The following is a 20,677-nucleotide window of genomic DNA, read 5'->3' as shown; positions in this document are numbered from 1 at the left end:
ATACAAAGATGAAAGGGAGATCCCTAATTGGTTACAGAAATTCCAAGGACTGAATTACTTGATGTGGCAGAGAGATTGGCCGCAGGTACATTTAGTTTACCAATTGACGAAACATTCCAAATTTATTCAAGAATATGAGGATGCATTGACTGAAGAGAAGAATGATGACTTGTCACTAGTCAGATATTTTGGTTATTCTAATGATAATGAATTGAGAGAAAGAGGCCTAGTGCCATTAAAGAGAGATAACGAGGAATCATCTAAAGAGGATACTCTAATTCATATTGCAAAGCTTCATAAATTTCTCTTGAATCACCAGAAAATCCTCACTCATTTGAAGATCAAGCCATTAGAGGTAATATACCCTACCAACAGGTTTTCGCTACCTATTCATGTATCTAGAAGGCAAAAATTGTTAAAGCAAAAAATAACTTACATCAAAAATTTGTTCAAAACTTTCAGGCCCATCGAAGTTGAATCTTTGAAACATTTGATTGATGTCGCATTATATAAGCAGGGTCAACAAGGTCATCATAGCTTGCAATTGAACGAACTATTTTATAGGTATATGACAAAAAAGCATAGAATTGAGAGGATATCTTTAAGCCCCACCGTCAAAAAATATACAAGAAAAAAGAGATTGATACCTAATGATAATAATATACGGAAGATTTTGAGACAATATGTTAAGGAGCAATTCTATATCGTGGATGGCGATTACAAATTAAGTTGGATGCAAAACTTTTACGAAAATAACCACCAGGTGACTGATTACAATTCAAATATTATATGATTACGTCTATCAGAATCTAAGACGCATCCCACTGTATCTGATATTGCTAAATATCTTGGGTTTTTCAATGTATCGATCACTTTTGATTTTAATTTTGGCATCATTTCGTATGAGGTTTCTGTAGATTCCTCAAGGTAATCATGAAAGCTTATCAATTCAAGATTGTAAATAGATTCATCTGATGATGTCAATAGAACAATATCATGCGAATTAGTAAACTGGTAATCAATTATGTCTAAATTTTCAGGAAGCCGAAGCGTAAACCTTATAAGTTTTTCTGGATGTGAGTACGCAAACTTTACTAAAATTAACCCCAATGCATTGACTGTAGAAAATATTCCGTGTTTCTCATCCAAAGAGTTGGTCTTTATGAGCTTAGAAAAGTCCGTATATAGCTCAATAGGATCCTTGAATTTAGAAATTGAATTGATAAAATCTTTTACTGGGAACATCAAGTTGGCATCAATTTGATCTCTGAAATTTCTGTAGCTTAAACTTATGTCATTTGGACAGTCTTTTTGTAATATGACTTCATTGGAGCTCAAATTGAGATTGAAATATAAACCTATTTTAGACTCAAGCAAAAAGTTGCTCACATACTCTATAAGTTCTGAATTTTTATGGAAATACAGCTTCAGTTGAGCTAGATAAGTCGAGATATCATCTGATTTCGAAATCTTGTCGATAACTTCTTCTTTAAGCCAGCTTAGAAACTTATTGAATAATTTTTGTTCTTTGTTGATATCCCATATTAGATTGTAGTAAAGTGTTAATGATTTCTTAGATGAATCAATAACTTCCATAAGTTTGGCTCTGTTTAATCCGAAGTTGAGAGGACTGTCTGAGTCTTCAAACCATATACAAAGACTCTCTAATTCACTTAGAAGAACTAATATCTTTTCATAAGATACAATTAACTGAGAGAAGACATTCTTTCTAATTATCTCATAGACAGCGGTACCTTGCTTACTTAGCTTTTTCAATCCTCTCTCTCCAAGTTGATTGAGCCAGTAATCTTTCAAAAAATCAGGTATTAAATTAGTAATAATCATATCATATAAACAATTCTTAATTCTGATATCAGCAGCCTTCCCGAGATCACTTGAAATCAGATCATTCAAGTTGGATAGATACCTGTCATACAACTGCAAGAAGGGACCAATCTCAGACATCAAATAAAGCATCTGCTCATTAATGTAATCCGAAAGTGAAATTACCTTACAAATGATTAATATTATACGAATTAGATACTTTTGATCTGAGAAATTGGAAAATCGATTCATTGACAATTCAATCAACTTCAATCCATCATCATTCTTTATGAGGAAAAATTGATTAAATAGATTATTATTGTTGAAATGACTTATGTATTCGATGTCCAGATTCAAATACTCAATATCAGTTACCGTGAAAAGATTGTTGAAATTGATTGATATTGTTTTCAGATCAGCAATGATTAAGTAATTTAACAAGTCATTATCTAGCCCACGTATTTCATTTGCACTCAGAGCGTTAAGTTCGTGGCCGTTTATTGATAATTTTGGCAACGAACTTAATATGTTAACGTCAAAAAGCTCCGTCTGTTTATCTGTAGTAAAGTTGTGATAGCTCCAGTTTATCAACTTGATTTCGTTGAAATTTTGTCCTATGACTTTAATCATTTGCCCAGTATTAGAATCATATATTTTGATTAAATTATCCAATCCACTTAAACAGAAACATTTCCCATTGTTTATAAAGCTGATGGAACGTATAGGAGATTTGTTATTCACTGAGTAAATCCTTTCCCCGTTTAGTCTATAAACCCATAGCGCCATCTTGTTCATGGATATTGTCAACAAGTTTAGCGTGGGGCACCAACTAATGATATTACCATCAGCTAGCCCTATGAACTTATGAGTTGACATGATACTGAAGGAAACATTCATTTTTTCATGATTATGATTTCCTTAGCTAAGAGACCTTACTTGGATGATGGTGTAATTAGTTTGGATGCAAATCGTTTTATGATTTTAGTTGTAAATATTGCCAAAAAATACTCGATATGATATTATCGTCAGTTCTACGCACTACAAATGACAAATTGGTAAAATTCATTGAATGACTTATCTATTTCAGCTATGACAGGCAAGTTAAGCCATATGTTGTTATATATACAAGATATCGCTTTTAGGCATTTCAGTTTTTGAAATTAATCAAGATCGATGGCCCAATAGTAGATGATAAAAACGTTCTACCAATTAAATTTGGTCTCTTGGTTCCAGGTGGTTGGCTACCGTATATAGCATCCGAAGCTGCTTTTAAATTCTCTAAAATCTCTTTGTCGCTGAAATCACATCTTCCAATAGGAATGGACAAGTGCCTATCTTTTTGTTTGAAGTTTATAGAGCCAATACTTCCACTGATCAATGATTCGACATCGTCAGATACGGTACCTCTTCTAGCCGTTGGCATGATTCCTCTAACACCCAATATCCTTGCAACAGGTTTTAATTCTTTTACAATCCCTGGAGTAGCAAAACAGTGAGTGATATGGTCGAGTTTTGTGTTTCCATCCTTGATTGAGTCGATGAGATCTTGTCCTCCAAAAAGAGCTGCACCCATTTCTTTAGCTCTATTCAAAACGCTTTCATTTTCACTAAGAACCATTACCAGACTATCTTTGAGTGGCCTTGGGAAAGCAATAGACCCTGCCAAAGGCTTTGACCCTTTGTCTGGAATGACGCTCATCAAAATGCTGACAGTAGTCTTTTTGGCAGGCTGACCTACTTCAGCTGCACGCAAATATTTCATAGCCACTGGTATTTCCATGTAGAGAGGATCTATTTCTGGGGGTTGCTTGTTCTTCAGTTTCACTGCTTGTGCCCTTTTTAGCTTCTTTTTCGCCTCAAGTTGTAGATCTTTTTCCTTATTCTTTGATTGAACACTGACATTTAAGACTCTCAGCGAAGAGTGAATGTAACGCAGAGGCGCTATGAGCCTTACTCTTGAATAAATCCTTAGCATATTTATAGTCAGGCTTTGATTCTATGATTAGTTACTCCGATTTCATGAAAAAAGATAGAAAAAAAAAAAGCATTATTCTTTACACAAAGATATTCCTCCAGAGTAAATCGAAAATTAAAGATAGACTAATATTCATTCTAATTTCTATACTAAATACTATCTACAACCAATGATTCTTATCCAAATAACCGCTCCATATTTCCGACCAGTAACAACATGGTTTACTGGTAAAATCCCGTATTATACAAAGTTTAAACAGCTAAGATATTCCTCAGGAAACTACTTCTTTCTTAGTTTCAAGGATATATTTCGCTTCAAGAGAGACTTCTTCTTCTTTGGTAATAAAGAATCTCTTTTGTTGACAAGCAAAGCTTCGACGGATTTGTTGTCATTATCAGAATTATCTGAGTTTGGTAAACTGCTAGTTGAGTGCCTAAAAAAGTCCATGAATGACTTTCTGTTCTTCTTCTTTTTCTCTTCAATAGCGACTGAATCTAAAGAGTTACCAGCCTCTTTAAAGTTACCAAATGAAGTTCTTGTTGTAGTGTTATCAAGTTTTTCCTGGTAGCTGTTCATTCTGGGCAAACTGTCTTTCGATAAAAACATGCTATCTTGAGAAAGAACGCTATTAATATCTTCTCTGTGAGCACCAGGCTCTTCGACGTATTGTATATGTGGTACTGCCTCGGGTATAAGCCTTTCCACAGAGGTCCATGGGTCTTTTGATTTCTGTAAGCTATCCTTGGAAAGCTCAAAAGAAAATCTTTTCAGTTTACCGACCGGTGCACTATAGCTATCTAAGAGACTAGTGAACCTTCCAGATAAAGAGATCCTTTTAGTCGCGGTATCAGGTGTTGAGTTTGTACGTGTGTTACTTGATGTTCTAATCTGACCAAGCGAAGAATCAAAGGAAGAGTCACCAACTGACATTAAAGAGTCCAAAGATTCAGTGTCAGAAAGGCTAATGAAACTGTCTTCGAAATTTTCTATTGCTCGCTCATACTCGCTACCCAATAACGAACTATTAATTATTAACAAATTCAAGATGTCTTGAAATATCCTCATATTTATCAAATTCAAGTCATCTATAAGATATGGCTGGAAAATTATCGCTAAACTCTTACTTGACATTTTGGTGTCTTTCTCACGCTTCAGAATAGCGTTAATTTTATTCAATAAGAACAAGAAGAGACCATTTCTTGACGACAGATTATCCACTACGAGGCACTTCGCAACCTGCAGTAAAAACTCTGATAGACTTTCGTCTTCAATATCTGTCAGAGCAGTCTTGAATGATGAGCTTGATTTAGTTTCAGAAAAGTCTTGACTTGTCTTTTTACCATTTTGCGAAACCCTTTCGTACTTATTATAAAATTGTAAGATATCGTCAGCTGCTGCCTTGCAGACCACACCATGGTAGCTTTTTAACAACCGTTTGATGACCCCACACACGTCGTGAACATTGGACTCATATAGCCAGGTGCGGTAGTCTCTCAATTCACTGCTGTATAGTCTTACGCGTCTAACAGACCCATTTATTCTAAACGTTCCCTCACATAGCTGATTTTCCACGTAGGCAAACAAGTCCACGATTATAGTCGGGAGGCTTACGGATACATTACCTATGTGTTCAATAGTATACTTCTTCTCCATCATCTTTAAACACTAAGCCCTGCCCCTTGCGTTTCCCTGCAATTAAGTATAAGATGTTATAATGTTCTTTTTGTACTGATAAGCGAATTGGGCTATGTTTTTCGAAAAATTAATAACAATAATCGATGTTTACTCTCAAAGATTAAATTTTAACAGTATTTTTCATTTTTTTTACCTTACCTTTGTTTCAGTTGGTCTAATTATTCCTACTTCACTTTATTACAATTTTTCCTCTTTTGAACGCGTTTCAAGAAACATGCTGTACTATAATACTGCACATAGATACTAACCGTTATTGTTTAAAAAAGTCTAGAAGCTGTACATAAATGCCGAATACGAAACAGTGCGACAGTGCAGTAAATTCGGTACATAAGCGCGCCGGCCACCGCTACCTGAAGTCGCAAATTTAATAAAGTCCCTACACACTACTGCGACAGTATATGCCCCTAGAAAATGCCTCGCAAAAAACTTACTTGAAAGTCATGTGACAAATCTTACCACTCAATGCATCCAGAACCAGAGCACAATAGTATGTCTATATACCTCAGCTTCTTTTTTTCTTCTTAGTTTTATCCTCAAATTTAATGTAGTTTGTTGGTACTCCCTTATTCCTCAAAAGTTCAATGATCAACTTGCCATGTGGGCCCTGAACTGCAACTTCAATGACCTTTGGATCTTGAACACAAGGACCCACTGTTGTAGACCCAGAGCACTTCACCTTCAATTCATTTGCGAAAAGGGTAGGCTTGATGTGATACTGCTCCACGTTTTGGACCCTAGTCACCACCTTTCTACCTATCTTTACTTCTGATATAATTGTAATGGGTCGAGGGGCACCTTTAGCCAACTCTGCGTCTTCCAACGAACAGTTAGGCGGAACAATCTTGTAATATTGAGAAAAGCTAGACAAGAAAGGCAGAAAGATTTTATCCCTTGAAACCGTGCCGATATTCAAGTTCGTTATGGAGTGCAAATTTTCATCAACAGTGATGTTTCTAGGCATTTTCACATTGACTAAACCTTGTTTCTTTATATATGTGTCCAACAAAGCCCTTAATTCGTTTGCTTGATAGTAATTAGTAAAATTTGCATCAACTATATTAAAAAACATCCTTGACTTTTTAGTGGGTCGATAGAGATAAATTATAGAAAGATCGTTTGCACCCTTTGGCTCGGTTGGAGGCTTCGAAGTGGAAGAAGTTGGTCTCGAGCTCATTGTTCTATGTGTATTAAAGCCCTGAATTACTGGATCATTCTTTTTCATTAATCCTACTATGGTCAAATCATCAGCCTTCCCTTTAACTGAGATGTAACCCAACTTGTCCATTGCTTTCAAAAATTTAGCAGTTTTTTTCCACGATGTTTTCTTTATGTTACAATAATTTGGGTTCATCATTGGAAAGTTTTTGAAAATGTATAAAGACATGAATTGAGATGATGATATTGGCAATTCAAAAGTCTCCAATTTTAGGGTTTGCAATAATGCTCTCACAAAAAAGTTATCAACATCTTCGACTGACAAGTCAGACAACTCTTCAGCAACGTTTTCAACATCTTTCGATTCAAAAACCTTGGGTGATTGCTCATCAGTATGTGGATTTATACCTTCATCATCTGAACTCTCTATAGTGGAAGGAACAACTGTCTCTTTATCTGCATCATCTATAGAAGGGCCCGTTACAACTTCTTTCAATGGGATATTCGTATCTACTTCCTCTGGCTCGGAAATGTCTACCAAGTCATTCAAAGTAAATAAACTATCCAGTTTGCAATGTATAATCTCTACTGCTACTCCTGATCTACCAACAACATTATCGAATTGAGTTAAATTCAAGTTACACCTTCCAATGGCCTGAATGACGGTTGGATGCTTGTAATCTACCACACCAACAATTGCTCCCTTAGTACATCTCGAGTCAAAGGGAGGAATCGTTCCAGGCAACATCAAATCAGCACCATTGGTCAACACCTTGATAACTGGAGCATGTGTCCTGACTGTTGGTAACAAGAAAGCACATTTCCATAGCGTATATAAAGTCGGATAAATCTGAGAGTCTCTTGTTTTAAACCACAACGGAACTTCTTGCTCATTGAAGTAAATTATTCCCGTAAATCCAAGAGGGCTCTTAAAACTAGCTTGCTTAGTGATTGCGGGTAGAAGATTCAATTCACATTCCTTCGTAATTTCTTCTTGAGGGAGACGGTACTCTTTGCAAATTGCACCAAGCAATCGTCTCCTTTCAGAAGATTTGATATTCGCTGAATGCTTGACTTGAGGTTCTTTCTTAAACATGAAGCAAATCTTGTTAGTGATGGCAATTGCAACTTCAAGTTTCTCACTTTAGCTATAACTCATTTTACACAAAAATAAAGGGCCAGATATTAAAAACATTGAAACGGAATAAAATCTGCTTGTCAATCACAATGCCGAGCGGTAAAGAGTCGGAGATAACCAAAGCATCTAGGCGAATAGTAATCTTGATTCTAATTGCTACGGTTCTCATCTTCGGCATACCTTTGTATAGAGAAACAACAAGCATATATAGAGCTGAGCTACCTGGTGACGAAATTCAAGAACTATCTAATACACTTAAAGAGAGAGTCCATTTTAACACGAAAGTGTACTTAGATCTAGATGATTCTTTTAGCTATATGATTCCACAAGCGGAATCATTGATAAAAAAGAAGTTGAATGCATTGAACGAGCAATTGTTGAATGTAAGGTCCATTGAACTACTTCGAAAGACGGAGCCGATTGATTATTACAGTGACTACATCTTAACAATCAAGCATGTGAAAGATGACCAGAAAAAGACTGAACAGTTTGATATCACCCCCTTAGCAAAAGCAATAACGATATATTTTACAGATGAAAATTTGAATAAGATAGACGAGATGATCGCTAACGTATTAGTAGATCACATATTCAAAGAAGAAGTTCAGGAATTCAATAACTTGATGAAGGGAATGTCAAAGCCTGTTGAAAAAGATTTAGTGATACCCTATTCCCCGAAATACAACGTTGTATTTTCTTTAGTAATCGAAAACGGAAGATCAGTTGCATGGGAAATCGACGAAGCATTACTGTTATTCACCCCTTTATTTGATAGGCTAAAGCACTTCACAAACTTTACTGTAAGTACACAAATTCAGCGTTATTGTTTCTTAACGTCTGAACCGAAAGAGGATGCATCCGGAAACTTCTTGATCGATGAACCAAGCTTATCTACTTTTGTCAATTATGGAGATTGGAACTTGGTTAATTACGATATAAACCCCACGATCAACTTCATAGTTTACTTTCCAAAAGTAAATTTTGATGGCAAACAATTGAAGATCGAAAATAGCAAATCAAACTCATTCTTAATTCCTCAATGGGGAGGCGTTTACATATTTAACAAAGATATGCCGATACTTTCATCAAGCGAGGTTCTAATTCCAGATACTGAATTATCCCCTATAATGGAGGTATTTGCTTCCCAGCTCGTTCGCTTATTGGGTATGCCTAGCTGTCCAAAATCTCTTCTTACTAGGATTGACATTCTATCTCGATTAACGATATATAATAACTTGAAAGGTTCCTTAGACAATTTGGTCTCATTAATTAAGTTGACAGATTCTTTAAGTGAGATATCGATTCCAAGCTCTACGAGAACACACGTATTGGAGGCTTTGGATTGTATTAGAACTTCCATAGCATTAGTGAACAAATCAAAATTTTCCGCCGCAATGGAATACTCTTCAAAAGCGTTGCTTAGCTCAAACAGAGCCTTTTTTGAAAAAGAAATGGTTCAGCAAACATATTTTCCTAGTGAGCATAAGTTAGCAGTGTTTTTGCCATTGCTTGGGCCAATGTGTTCTATTTTAGTGTTAGGATTGATCAAGCTCGTGAAAGAGTTCAAAAAAGAGAGAAAACTCAAAAAAGAATAAGGTTGCGTATATACTTTTAAATCAGTCTGGTTATGTCTTTCATAAGCCATATTTGAAAACTCTCAGTACGCCGTTTACAAGCGCATTTGTCAATAAGATGACAGAATTGAAAGCATCTTGAATTAGCTTAGCAATATTGGTGTTGCTTTGAATGAAGATAAATAGACTACAAATCCGACCCATCCAATATTACAATCATTATCGTTACAGGCTTATTCCTAGCTTACTTGATCACTCTATTTAACAAGGCATGTAGCATTTGTTAACATACAAGTCATTTAATTCAAAATTTTATAGGTCAGCATCTAAATCAAAAAGAACGAATACTTGAACTGGCCCTCCTATAAATAATAGTACGATTATATATTTATCCATGCCTTAACTAATTTCTTGAATATTCTCATCCGTGGTGTATTTGACTTGGGCTATCAGAATCTCCTTGTCATCAAGATCATAGACAAGGTACATATTTCTCAAAAATATATCACCAAAAAGATGGTACTGTTCATCTGATTCAATTCCTAGAGCACAAATGTCAGCCTTGCTTCCGTCTGAATTATATAAACTAACAACCACATCAGAAAGAGGAACCTTAATATCAACTCCTGGGAAGTTGACAGTGAATGTTTTATTACCTGTATTACAGTCAATTTCGTAAAGCTCATCTGCTGCCAGGTAAGAAGCTCCTAAACTAGATGCAAGGCTAGATAATGTTGCTGACGGTAATAATGCCAAAGTTGTCCCCGAATCCAAAATGATGCTGTCACCTGTGAAATCGACTTTGCCATTTGATGTGGTGAAACCATTAAGGTCGACAGCCACTGAATCATTGCTCTGGATAGGTAAAGAAACCAAATCGCCAGAATATTTGGCTTCATCAATTCCTCCAAATATTATCGTGCCTGTAGCGTCTGTCGACTTAGCCAAATATAACGAATAAGCATTCTTGGGAATAACACCTTGCGAAGCTAATAAAGCAGGAAGATTGTCGTATTCATTCTTAGTTGACTCCCCACTTTTGAACCCAATTCCTAATACGCCAATATCAGAGGACGTCGTATTACAATCTCCGAACTGAAGACCAGTAACACCTGTACCCCCACCTGAGAACCCAATGTTATCCTTATAAAATGGTCCCAGTGAAGTCGTTTGGTCCACATATTCAATAGAAAAGGTTTCGTTTAATTTCTTAGATGTTGAAGACAGCGACGCATTGTAGGAGCCATAAGCATCACAGCTTGTGTTAGCATTGCATTGAGCGCCAGAAGCAACGACCCATAGATCAGAAGAACCTGTATCAACCACAACACCATTCTTCTGCTTATTCGACCCAAGCAAAAGTTCTGCGTAGTAAAATGACTTTGCATTTTGAATTTGAACTGGATCTGACCCGTCTCTCTTAGCATCCTTAACGATTTTAAAGGAAACTTCGTTGGTACTTGTTAAGTCTAACGTGGATTTTGACTGGGACCTCGTAATCTGAAAATCAAGCTTAATGAATGAAGAGGAGCCTCTTTTCTCCCTAAGGGCAGGGATTGATAAACTGTTAGCTATCACAACAAATGCAAGTAAGAATAGAGTCTTTTGAATAAAGAGTGGAGCTGATATCATGTTTTTAACGAAAGACTTGATAAGATAGAGATGCTTTTATCGATAATCGAGAAGGACGCCCCATTTTATATTGAAAGCTCCTTGCTTTGCCCCATGTAGTTCAGAAACAAGCTAATTCGAAATAAACTCGATGCAATTCTTCCAAGCTATTGTTTTGCGGCCAGTAGGCAGGTTGCAACAATAGTAAGTTCGCACGCACTGAGTAAACATTCGACGCTTCTTGACATAAGGGCTACATGCATATTTGATTGTTTTATGAAATGGAGCCGCATATCCTCTGGACGAGTTTAATTATGACAAAAACTTGATGGAATATGAAACCGCTTGTCTCGTCACTATTACTTACTAAATATGCGAAGTCTACCCGCCAATTAGCCTGATGGATACATCTGAAATGTTGCGCTTTTGCATTCCGCACCTGCTTTATGCTCAAACACGTCAAAAAGCGCATCTTGCCAAAGAACAATAGTCGAGAGTTTGGTAACTTATTTATTTTGAACCTCGAGTTTTTCTGTGTTTTGGAGTTAAACGCAAGAAAATGTGCAATTTCTTATTAAGTTTCGCAACCGTTATGTATAGAACAACTCACTTCTCTTAAGGAGTAACTCTATGCTTATCATTGCTTCAAATCGATACAGATATAGGTACTTGACCACTCTTAACTTCCATCAACAAGATAGGTCAGAAGGACCCGCACTTCAAGAAAGAGGAGAGAGCCATACCAGCATATAGTAAAGTTGACCTTAAATATTATCACAACTTAAAATGTGTATAATTTGAGCTAGCTTCAAAGAGACATCAATTCATGCCACAAGTTAGTTCTTTATAAACAGAAGGACAACTTCTTATAGCCAATAGTGGATGCACACCTTGTGAAGCGACGTAAATATATCTTTATCTCCAGACTTTCTGTATCTAAAAATATATACTGCACTTCATACTACTGATAGTATTTAGCTCTAAACTTCGCAAAATACTTTATCGGGCTCGAGAAGCATTTGAAATCGATGTATCACAGAGAAGTATAATTCCTTAATATATATTAAAAAGTAGTCGTAATTCTATATAAATGCATTTATCTCATAAACGCACATTGGCGCTTGACATCAAGTTCGGGGGCATTGTAATATTTTTATAATCGTTGAATTATTAATATTGTTATCTCTTTTCAAGTGTCCACTTATCATAAGGTGTTACAAGTGCATCAAAAGTTGCTTCACTACCGCCAACAACCCATCGTCGATACCTTTCATTATCATTCCTTTGACCTAATATCCCTATATACCCAACATATTTGTTATTGAAACTATTGCTGTTGTGCCCATCACTAGGAATATTGCCGCAGTACTTAAACAGGCACCTTTGCCACTTAAACGACCAAATACTGTTTCTATCGAGTCTCCCATAAATGTAACGTTTGCCATATGGCCTGCAACAACAGCAATTGAAACTGATAAAAAAAAACCTGCTCCTAATGCAGCCCCCTTTAGTGACTTCATTACATCAGGATCTGACTTACGAAGCGAACTACCCCATACAACAAGTCCTATGATTGCTATTATTAAGATAATGATGTAGTGGATCACGTTTTTATCTATCGCTTTATCAATTGAATCTCTTCTTTGATGTATTGTGTATTCTTCATTTTCTTTGTGGTTCACCATTTCAATAAAATTTCGTTCCTTTGTATTGAATGTGTTGATTCTTTCGGAATTAAACTTATCGAATCAACTATTAGTGAATTTCTCTGACCGCGAAACACCAGAATTTTTCATATCGAGATCTGATACATCAAATTTTATTATTGATAATTTGCCTTATGATGGGAAAACAAGTGAATAACAGATTATGGGTGACGGCAATTGGATTAGCCAGTGGTGTTGGTATAGTATCATTCATTTTGGGTCGTAAAACTGGTGCGCAAAAAAATGCAGGATATGTTCCTCCTTCAGTTCAAACATCTGTAGATCTTCCACGAGATAAAAAAGGTAACCAACCAGCTTTTCCTTACGTCAAACCTATAGATTTCTACCAGTACGGATTCCCAGGTCCAGTGCATGATATCAGAAATGGAGCAGAATTTATTAGCTGCTACAATAGGCAAACTCGTAATCCATCATGGGTCGTTGAGCATATAACTAGAGATTCCATTAAGTCGTCAAAGGGAGTTGATAGAAGAAATTCTGTATTTAAGGAGGATGAGGCTATTCCCGAAAGTTTCAGAAATAAGTTGAAAGACTTTTTTAGGAGTGGATATGATAGGGGCCATAATGCACCTGCTGCTGATGCAAAGTTTTCGCAGACAGCAATGGATGAAACATTTTACTTGACCAATATGTCTCCACAAGTTGGCGAAGGCTTCAATAGAGATTATTGGGCACATTTTGAAGATTTTGCAAGAAGGCTCACCAATAAATACGACAGCGTGAGAATCGTAACGGGACCATTATTTTTGCCAAAGAAAGACATAGATGGAAAATTCAGAGTTTCTTACGAAGTGATTGGAAATCCGCCAAATGTTGCGGTACCAACGCATTTCTTCAAATTAATTGTTGGAGAAATGACCGGCCAAAGCTCTGTGGCAGTTGGTGCTTTTGTTTTACCGAATGCAACTATCCCCAATAGCGCACCTTTAACTTCTTTCCAGGTACCAGTCGAGGCATTAGAAAGAAGTAGTGGGTTAGAGCTATTGAGGAGGCTTCCAGATTCGTACAAGAAAGACTTGTGCAAAGAAACCACTTGCTCAATTATTGTGAGAGACTTCTCCAGGGCCACAAAGCCTGTATTTTCTTTACCAGGAAAGAAGTAACTGTCCTCTTCATCATACCAGCCCAAATCATGGCCCTTGAGTTAGATATTATTATAGATTTACAAAAGCAATTGCGATAGTAGAGTAATCATTTCTTCCTAGATTCTATATTTGCATTCATATATAAAGAAAACTGTATACTAGTTCTCTTACTTACACCGTTAGTAAAATTGGGCACAATCTGTCCCTACATGATCTATATACCGGATCTCCTTTTGCAGCATATCATTCTATGGGCATCGCCTTCATCAAGGGGTTTCCCGGACACAGTTGTCGTTGGCCTGGGTTTCCTCTAATCTATGCACATAAGGACATGTTTGATTCGATGAATTCAATTAATAATCCGGCATATAATGCCCAACTTCCTTATATAATCAACCAACAAGATTTTTTTTGGGAACCATTAACGCGAGCTTGCAACATTTAGGCACACCCATCAAATATTACAGCCCAGCATTTAATAAAATTGAATATAGTATATAGTAACAACTGTAGACAAATATCAAATTTAGCATAATTTTGAATAAGGGTTTTTAAAGTAGTTATAAGGTAAAACATACTCATCTTACTTTTAACCTATTGGACTTGAGATACTTGCGGATAACCATAGGAATAATAGAATGAGTACAAGTCAGCGTCCATTTTCGTTGCATCACGGCAGCATTGAATATACATTATTGGTCCCTGCCAGCTTGTTTTTCAATTTTACAAGATTGAAAGAACAGTTCGTTAAAGAACTCCCTGAGCCAACAGAAGGATTTGCAGGAGATGACGAACCGTGCTCTCCAGCTGAATTATTCTCTAAGTTTTTGGGATACGTTGCAGGTTTAGTACAACTGGAAGGTGATCATGACCAGTTGAAGGAGATTTTGGCATTCGCATTGCAGGACTTCGAATCCAGATATTTATCTACATCGGATATCCACACATTGGCTGCCGATCTCTATGGCGACGATACATACGAGACGAGCTTGCCTAAGCTGAAAGAGTTGATTAAAAACTACTTCAACGCCTTAATAAATTCAGATGCTAATGTAAATAAGGTAGAATCCGATTTGTTGAAAAACTCAGGAACACTTAATAAGAAAACTAACCGTGCAAAGATTTACGCAATCTTTGGTGGTCAAGGAAATATAGATGATTACTTCGAAGAGTTGAGAGAATTGAAGAGTATGTACAATGGCTTGGTTGAGGATTTGATCCAAGTGGTAGCTGAAAAATTGAACCAATTAGTGAAGACAACAGAAAATGTCGATAAAATATATACTCAAGGTCTTGATATTTTGACTTGGTTGCAAGATCCTGACCAGACTCCCGATCAAGACTATTTATTATCTGTACCAGTCAGCTGTCCTTTAATTTGTCTTATCCAATTATGTCACTACACTGTTACTTGCAGGACCATGGGTCTCACTCCAGGGGAATTTAGAAGTTATTTAAGTGGAACTACGGGTCATTCACAAGGCTTGGTTACTGCAACAGCCATTGCATCATCGGGATCATGGGAATCTTTTGTTTCAAATTCTTTGAAAGCAGTTGCTCTCATGTTTTTCGTAGGCGCAAGAAGTTTGATCACGTATCCAAGCACAACATTACCTCCAACGATGTTACAGGACTCGTTGAATAATGGAGAAGGTACCCCATCTCCAATGTTGTCCATCAGAGACTTATCAATACAAGAAGTTGAACGTTTCATTGGGGAAACTAATAAGCACTTACCAAAAGAGAAGCACATTGGCATTTCTTTGGTCAATGGTGCTAGAAACTTAGTTCTTTCAGGTCCACCTGAATCTTTGTATGGATTTAACTTATCATTAAGAAGTCATAAAGCTCCGGCTGGGTTAGACCAAGCTAGAGTTCCTTACAGTGAGAGAAAGCTCAAGTTTTCAAATAGATTCTTGCCGATTTTTGCTCCTTTTCATTCTCATCTCTTAATACCGGCAACTGACGTTATAATCAAAGATTTGATTAACGACGGTATTCAATTCAAGGTTCAGGATATAAAAATCCCAATCTATGACACTTTTACAGGAGAAAATTATCAAAATTTAGATGAGTCAGATAATATTGTGATTTCAAGAATTGTCGAGTGTATCACAAGGCTTCCTGTTAACTGGGAAAAGGCAACCAGCTTCCCTTCAACCCATTTATTGGACTTTGGACCCGGTGGTAGCTCAGGTCTCGGTGTATTAACACATAGAAATAAGGACGGAACTGGAACTAGAATCATAGTTGCAGGGGCTTTAGATATTAATAATGACGATGAATATGGATTCAAACAAGAAATCTTCAACAGAAAGCCAAATTCTGTGAAATGGGCACCCAACTGGTTAGAAGAATATAAAGCAAAGTTGATTAAAACAAAGCTTGGTAAGGTTTATGTTGATACGAAGTTCTCTAAATTATTGGGGAGAGCACCTTTGATGGTTCCGGGTATGACTCCAACTACTGTGAATCCGGAGATCGTCGCAGCTACTATTAATGCAGGTTATCATATAGAGTTAGCTGGAGGCGGTTATTTCGAACCACACTCAATGGAGAAAAGCTTGAGGGAAGTTGCTGCTAACATTACACCAGGTTACGGAATAGGCTTAAACTTGATTTATGTCAGTCCCAGAATGTTACAGTGGGGTATTCCGTTGATTAAAAGCTTGCGGGAAAGAGGGTTCCCAATCCAATCAATGTCAATTGGTGCTGGTGTACCTTCTTTAGAAGTTGCCACTGAATATATACAAGATCTTGGATTGACGCACTTGGGTTTAAAGCCCGGGTCTGTTGATGCTATTCATCAATCTATTGCCATCGCCAAGGCCCATCCAAACTTTCCAATTGTATTACAATGGACAGGTGGAAGAGGTGGTGGACATCATTCTTATGAGGACTTCCATCAGCCAGTTTTGCAGATGTATTCAAAGATAAGAAGATGCCCTAACATTATATTGGTTGCAGGTTCGGGTTTTGGTTCCGATGAGGATTCATATCCTTACTTAACTGGTGTATGGTCTCAGAAATTTAACTATCCCCCAATGCCGTTCGATGGTGTCTTGTTTGGATCAAGAGTGATGACTGCTAAGGAGGCGCATACTTCTTTGGAAGCAAAGAAGGCAATTGCAGCTTGTTCTGGAGTTCCTGATCTGAAATGGGAGCTGACTTACAAAAAGCCTACTGGTGGTATCATTACAGTCAAGTCGGAGATGGGTGAGCCCATTCATAAGATTGCCACTAGAGGAGTAATGTTCTGGAAAGAGATGGATGACACAATCTTCTCTTTACCCAAGAATAAATTATTGGACACATTGAACAAAAAGAAGGATTACATTATTTCTAAGTTGAACAAAGACTCTCAGAAGCCTTGGTTTGGAAAGAATGCGAATGGAGTGTGTGATTTAGAAGATATGACATACGAACAAGTAGCCAACAGACTAATTGAACTCATGTATGTTAAGAAATCAGAACGTTGGATTGACCCCACTTTAAGAAACTTTTGTGTTGATTTCTTAAGAAGAGTGGAAGAAAGATTTACCACAACTTCTGGATCCGTCTCAATGATCCAAACTTATACACAATTACAATCTAATCCTCTGACTTTTGTCGAGAATTTTTTCGATAAGCTTCCATTAGCTAAAGAACAACTTGTATCTGAAGAAGATTGTGATTTCTTCTTAATGTGTTGTTCTAGACCAGGACAAAAACCTGTGCCATTCGTTCCTGTGTTGAATGAAAAATTCGAATTTTTCTTCAAGAAAGATTCCTTATGGCAATCTGAAGACTTGGAAGCCGTCGTTGATGAAGATGTTCAAAGAACTTGTATTTTACATGGCCCAGTTGCAGCGCAATTTACCAATAAAGTGAATGAGCCTATAAAGGACATTTTGGATTCTATCCATAATGGGCATATCAGAAGACTCCTTGAAGATTCATATGATTCTGACGAGTCAAGCATTCCGGTAGTTGAATACTTCGGCGGTTCTGATCCAGTTGATATCAAGACCTTACCTCACGTTAATATCGAAAGAGATCAAAACAAAACTATCTTTAAAATTGGTTCAGCATTACCATCAAAAGAAGCTTGGTTCGATTTAATCGCAGGACCAAAGTTGGATTGGATGCATGCTTTTATCTCTACTCAAAGGATTGTGCAGGGATCTAATCATGTCTCAAACCCACTACATGACATCTTGAGCCCTTCTCCTAATATTGTTTTAGAGAAGTCCGATGGTATTACTTTATTCGAACCTTTAGCTGGAGAGTTGAGGCCCATCGTTGAAATAAAAATGATTGGGAAAGATACAATCCAATTGAACATGATCGAGTACAGGACGGCAGATGCTGAACCTGCATCTTTACCTTTCTTGTTCAGATATAATCCTAAAGATGGGTTTGCACCTATATTGGAAGTAATGGAAGGAAGAAATGAAAGGATTAAAGAATTTTACTGGAAATTATGGTTTGGATCTAAAGTGCCAGTTGATTTTAACATTGATGTCACGAAGCCAATACAAGGCGAGGAGATAACCATTACTGGTAAAGCTATTTCCGAATTTACTCATGCTATTGGTAACAAGTGCGAAGCATTTGTATCTAGGCCTGGTAAAGTTACCTTAGCTCCTATGGATTTTGCTATCGTTATAGGATGGAAAGCTATTATGAAAGCAATCTTCCCGAAGACTGTTGATGGAGATTTATTGAAGTTAGTTCATTTGTCTAATGGATATAATATGATTCCTGGTGCAGAACCTTTGAAAAAAGGCGACGTTGTTACTTCATCGGCAGATATACGAGCTGTATTGATTCAGTCGTCGGGTAAGCTTGTTGAGGTAGTGGGTACAATTTATCGTGATAATAAGGCTGTGATGGAAGTCACATCTCAGTTCTTATACCGTGGTGAGAATATTGACTTCGAAAACACTTTCCAAAGGGTTACAGAGACTCCATTTGAAGTTGCTATTAAGTCTTCTAAAGACCTTGCAATATTAAGATCTAAGGAATGGTTTGAATTAGAGAAGGATCTTGATTTGATGGGTAAAGTTTTGACCTTCAGATGCGAGTCTACGTATAAATTTAAATCAGCAAATGTTTATTCTTCAATAAGAACCACAGGTAAAGCATACTTGGAATTACCGACTAAAGAGATAATAGAAGTAGGCTCCATTAACTATGAAGCTGGAAAATCTTATGGTAATCCGGTAACTGACTACCTTGCTAGACATGGCAGTACTATTGAGCAAGCTGTAACATTTGAAAACAGTATTCCTATTTCTTCTGGAGAAGAGTTGTCGTCAAAGGCGCCAGGTACAAATGAACCATACGCTAAGGTATCAGGTGATTATAACCCAATTCACGTTTCTAGAGTTTTTGCTGCTTATGCTAAGCTTCCAGGTACAATAACTCACGGTATGTATTCATCAGCTTCAGTAAGAGGTTTAGTTGAGTTATGGGCTGCCAATAATGTTGCCTCTAGGGTTAGAGCTTTCAAGAGTTCATTTGTGGGTATGGTTTTACCGAACGATGTATTACAAACTACATTGCAACATGTTGGTATGATCAATGGTCGTAAGATCATCAAATTCGAGACCAGGAATGTTGAATCCGATACTGCTGTTCTTGTTGGTGAAGCTGAGATCGAGCAACCGATAACCACATATGTCTTTACTGGACAAGGTTCTCAAGAACAGGGTATGGGAATGGACTTGTACAATTCCTCTGAAGTCGCCCGCGAAGTTTGGGATAGAGCTGACAGACACTTTGTTAGCAACTACGGTTTCTCAATCCTTGATATTGTTCAAAACAATCCAAAGGAATTGACTGTTCATTTTGGTGGTACCAAGGGAAGAAAGATCAGAGACAATTACATGGCAATGATGTTCGAAACAATTGGTGAGGATGGTGATATCAAGTCTGAACAAATTTTCAAAGATATTGACTACTCAACTACCTCTTATTCTTTTGTTTCTCCTGTTGGTTTATTATCCGCAACTCAATTTACTCAACCTGCATTGACTTTAATGGAAAAAGCCTCTTTTGAGGATATGAAGGCGAAGGGATTAGTGGATTCTGATGCTATGTTCGCTGGTCACTCTTTGGGTGAATATTCGGCCTTATCTTCTTTGGCTAATGTCATGCCAATTGAATCATTAGTTGATGTTGTCTTTTATAGAGGTATGACAATGCAAGTCGCTGTCCCTAGAGACGAATTGGGTAGGTCTAACTATGGCATGTGCGCAGTGAATCCTACTAGAGTCAGTCCAACTTTCAATGATGCTGCCTTGCGTTTTGTTGTTGATGAAATATCTTCTAAAACTGGCTGGTTGTTAGAAATTGTCAATTATAACGTTGAGGATACGCAATATGTTACTGCCGGTGACTTGAGAGCATTGGACACATTAACCAACGTGTTGAATGTCATGAAGGTAAATAAAATTGATATCGTAAAGTTGCAAGCGACTATGTCAATCGAGGAAGTAAAGAGCCACTTAAATGAAATCATCGAGGAAGTATCTGCTCAATCTATTGCAAAGCCACAACCAATTGATTTGCAAAGGGGTTTTGCAGTTATTCCTTTGAAGGGAATTTCTGTGCCTTTCCATTCGTCTTATTTAATGTCTGGTGTCAAGCCTTTCCAAAGATTCTTGGAGAAGAAAGTTCCAAAGTCATCTGTCAAGCCACAAGATTTGGTAGGAAAGTATATTCCAAATTTAACTGCTAAGCCATTTGAAGTCACTAAAGAATACTTTGAAGAGGTTTACAGTTTGACCAAATCAGAGAAGCTCAAATCTATCATCGATAATTGGGATTCTTACAACTCATGAGCTTAAAACTGTATTACGATACATTTAAATTAAAATTCTATTTTTATAGCGTACTTATTATTTAAT

The 20,677-nt window shown here is 37.0% G+C and overlaps 9 protein-coding genes across 9 annotated transcripts; 3 read left to right on the top strand and 6 right to left on the bottom strand.

Annotated features, from left to right (window-relative positions):
• Positions 1 to 771: 771 nt before the first annotated feature.
• PRCAT00002428001 (anaphase promoting complex subunit 4) lies at positions 772 to 2,721 on the bottom strand (the record flags this gene model as incomplete). The annotated part of the gene is made up of 1 exon (XM_062952289.1): positions 772 to 2,721. The coding sequence occupies one exon, from the start codon at positions 2,719 to 2,721 to the stop codon at positions 772 to 774; it is 1,950 nt and encodes a 649-aa protein (XP_062809206.1).
• A 250-nt stretch (positions 2,722 to 2,971) lies between these two features.
• Positions 2,972 to 3,799, bottom strand: PRCAT00002427001 (mitochondrial 54S ribosomal protein uL1m; the record flags this gene model as incomplete). The annotated part of the gene is made up of 1 exon (XM_062952287.1): positions 2,972 to 3,799. One exon carries the CDS (start codon positions 3,797 to 3,799, stop codon positions 2,972 to 2,974), a length of 828 nt encoding a protein of 275 aa, XP_062809205.1.
• Positions 3,800 to 4,078: 279 nt separating this feature from the next.
• On the bottom strand, positions 4,079 to 5,455 carry PRCAT00002426001 (Rho GTPase-activating protein; the record flags this gene model as incomplete). Its single annotated transcript, XM_062952286.1, has 1 exon — positions 4,079 to 5,455. One exon carries the CDS (start codon positions 5,453 to 5,455, stop codon positions 4,079 to 4,081), a length of 1,377 nt encoding a protein of 458 aa, XP_062809204.1.
• A 541-nt stretch (positions 5,456 to 5,996) lies between these two features.
• PRCAT00002425001 (uncharacterized protein) lies at positions 5,997 to 7,745 on the bottom strand (the record flags this gene model as incomplete). Its single annotated transcript, XM_062952285.1, has 1 exon — positions 5,997 to 7,745. One exon carries the CDS (start codon positions 7,743 to 7,745, stop codon positions 5,997 to 5,999), a length of 1,749 nt encoding a protein of 582 aa, XP_062809203.1.
• Positions 7,746 to 7,876: 131 nt separating this feature from the next.
• On the top strand, positions 7,877 to 9,382 carry PRCAT00002424001 (PIG-S family GPI transamidase component; the record flags this gene model as incomplete). Its single annotated transcript, XM_062952284.1, has 1 exon — positions 7,877 to 9,382. The coding sequence occupies one exon, from the start codon at positions 7,877 to 7,879 to the stop codon at positions 9,380 to 9,382; it is 1,506 nt and encodes a 501-aa protein (XP_062809202.1).
• A 378-nt stretch (positions 9,383 to 9,760) lies between these two features.
• PRCAT00002423001 (pepsin-like aspartic protease) lies at positions 9,761 to 10,993 on the bottom strand (the record flags this gene model as incomplete). The annotated part of the gene is made up of 1 exon (XM_062952283.1): positions 9,761 to 10,993. One exon carries the CDS (start codon positions 10,991 to 10,993, stop codon positions 9,761 to 9,763), a length of 1,233 nt encoding a protein of 410 aa, XP_062809201.1.
• Positions 10,994 to 12,270: 1,277 nt separating this feature from the next.
• Positions 12,271 to 12,657, bottom strand: PRCAT00002422001 (uncharacterized protein; the record flags this gene model as incomplete). Its single annotated transcript, XM_062952282.1, has 1 exon — positions 12,271 to 12,657. One exon carries the CDS (start codon positions 12,655 to 12,657, stop codon positions 12,271 to 12,273), a length of 387 nt encoding a protein of 128 aa, XP_062809200.1.
• A 155-nt stretch (positions 12,658 to 12,812) lies between these two features.
• On the top strand, positions 12,813 to 13,802 carry PRCAT00002421001 (ribonuclease; the record flags this gene model as incomplete). Its single annotated transcript, XM_062952281.1, has 1 exon — positions 12,813 to 13,802. The coding sequence occupies one exon, from the start codon at positions 12,813 to 12,815 to the stop codon at positions 13,800 to 13,802; it is 990 nt and encodes a 329-aa protein (XP_062809199.1).
• A 620-nt stretch (positions 13,803 to 14,422) lies between these two features.
• FAS1 (tetrafunctional fatty acid synthase subunit) lies at positions 14,423 to 20,611 on the top strand (the record flags this gene model as incomplete). Its single annotated transcript, XM_062952280.1, has 1 exon — positions 14,423 to 20,611. One exon carries the CDS (start codon positions 14,423 to 14,425, stop codon positions 20,609 to 20,611), a length of 6,189 nt encoding a protein of 2,062 aa, XP_062809198.1.
• Between the last annotated feature and the right edge of the window lie 66 nt (positions 20,612 to 20,677).

This window comes from Priceomyces carsonii, assembly GCF_900007245.1.
Source record: "Priceomyces carsonii strain CBS4050 genome assembly, scaffold: Debaryomyces_carsonii_scaffold_2, whole genome shotgun sequence".
NCBI classification, from domain to species: domain Eukaryota; kingdom Fungi; phylum Ascomycota; class Pichiomycetes; order Serinales; family Debaryomycetaceae; genus Priceomyces; species Priceomyces carsonii.
This window is presented reverse-complemented; position numbering and strand designations above follow the sequence as displayed.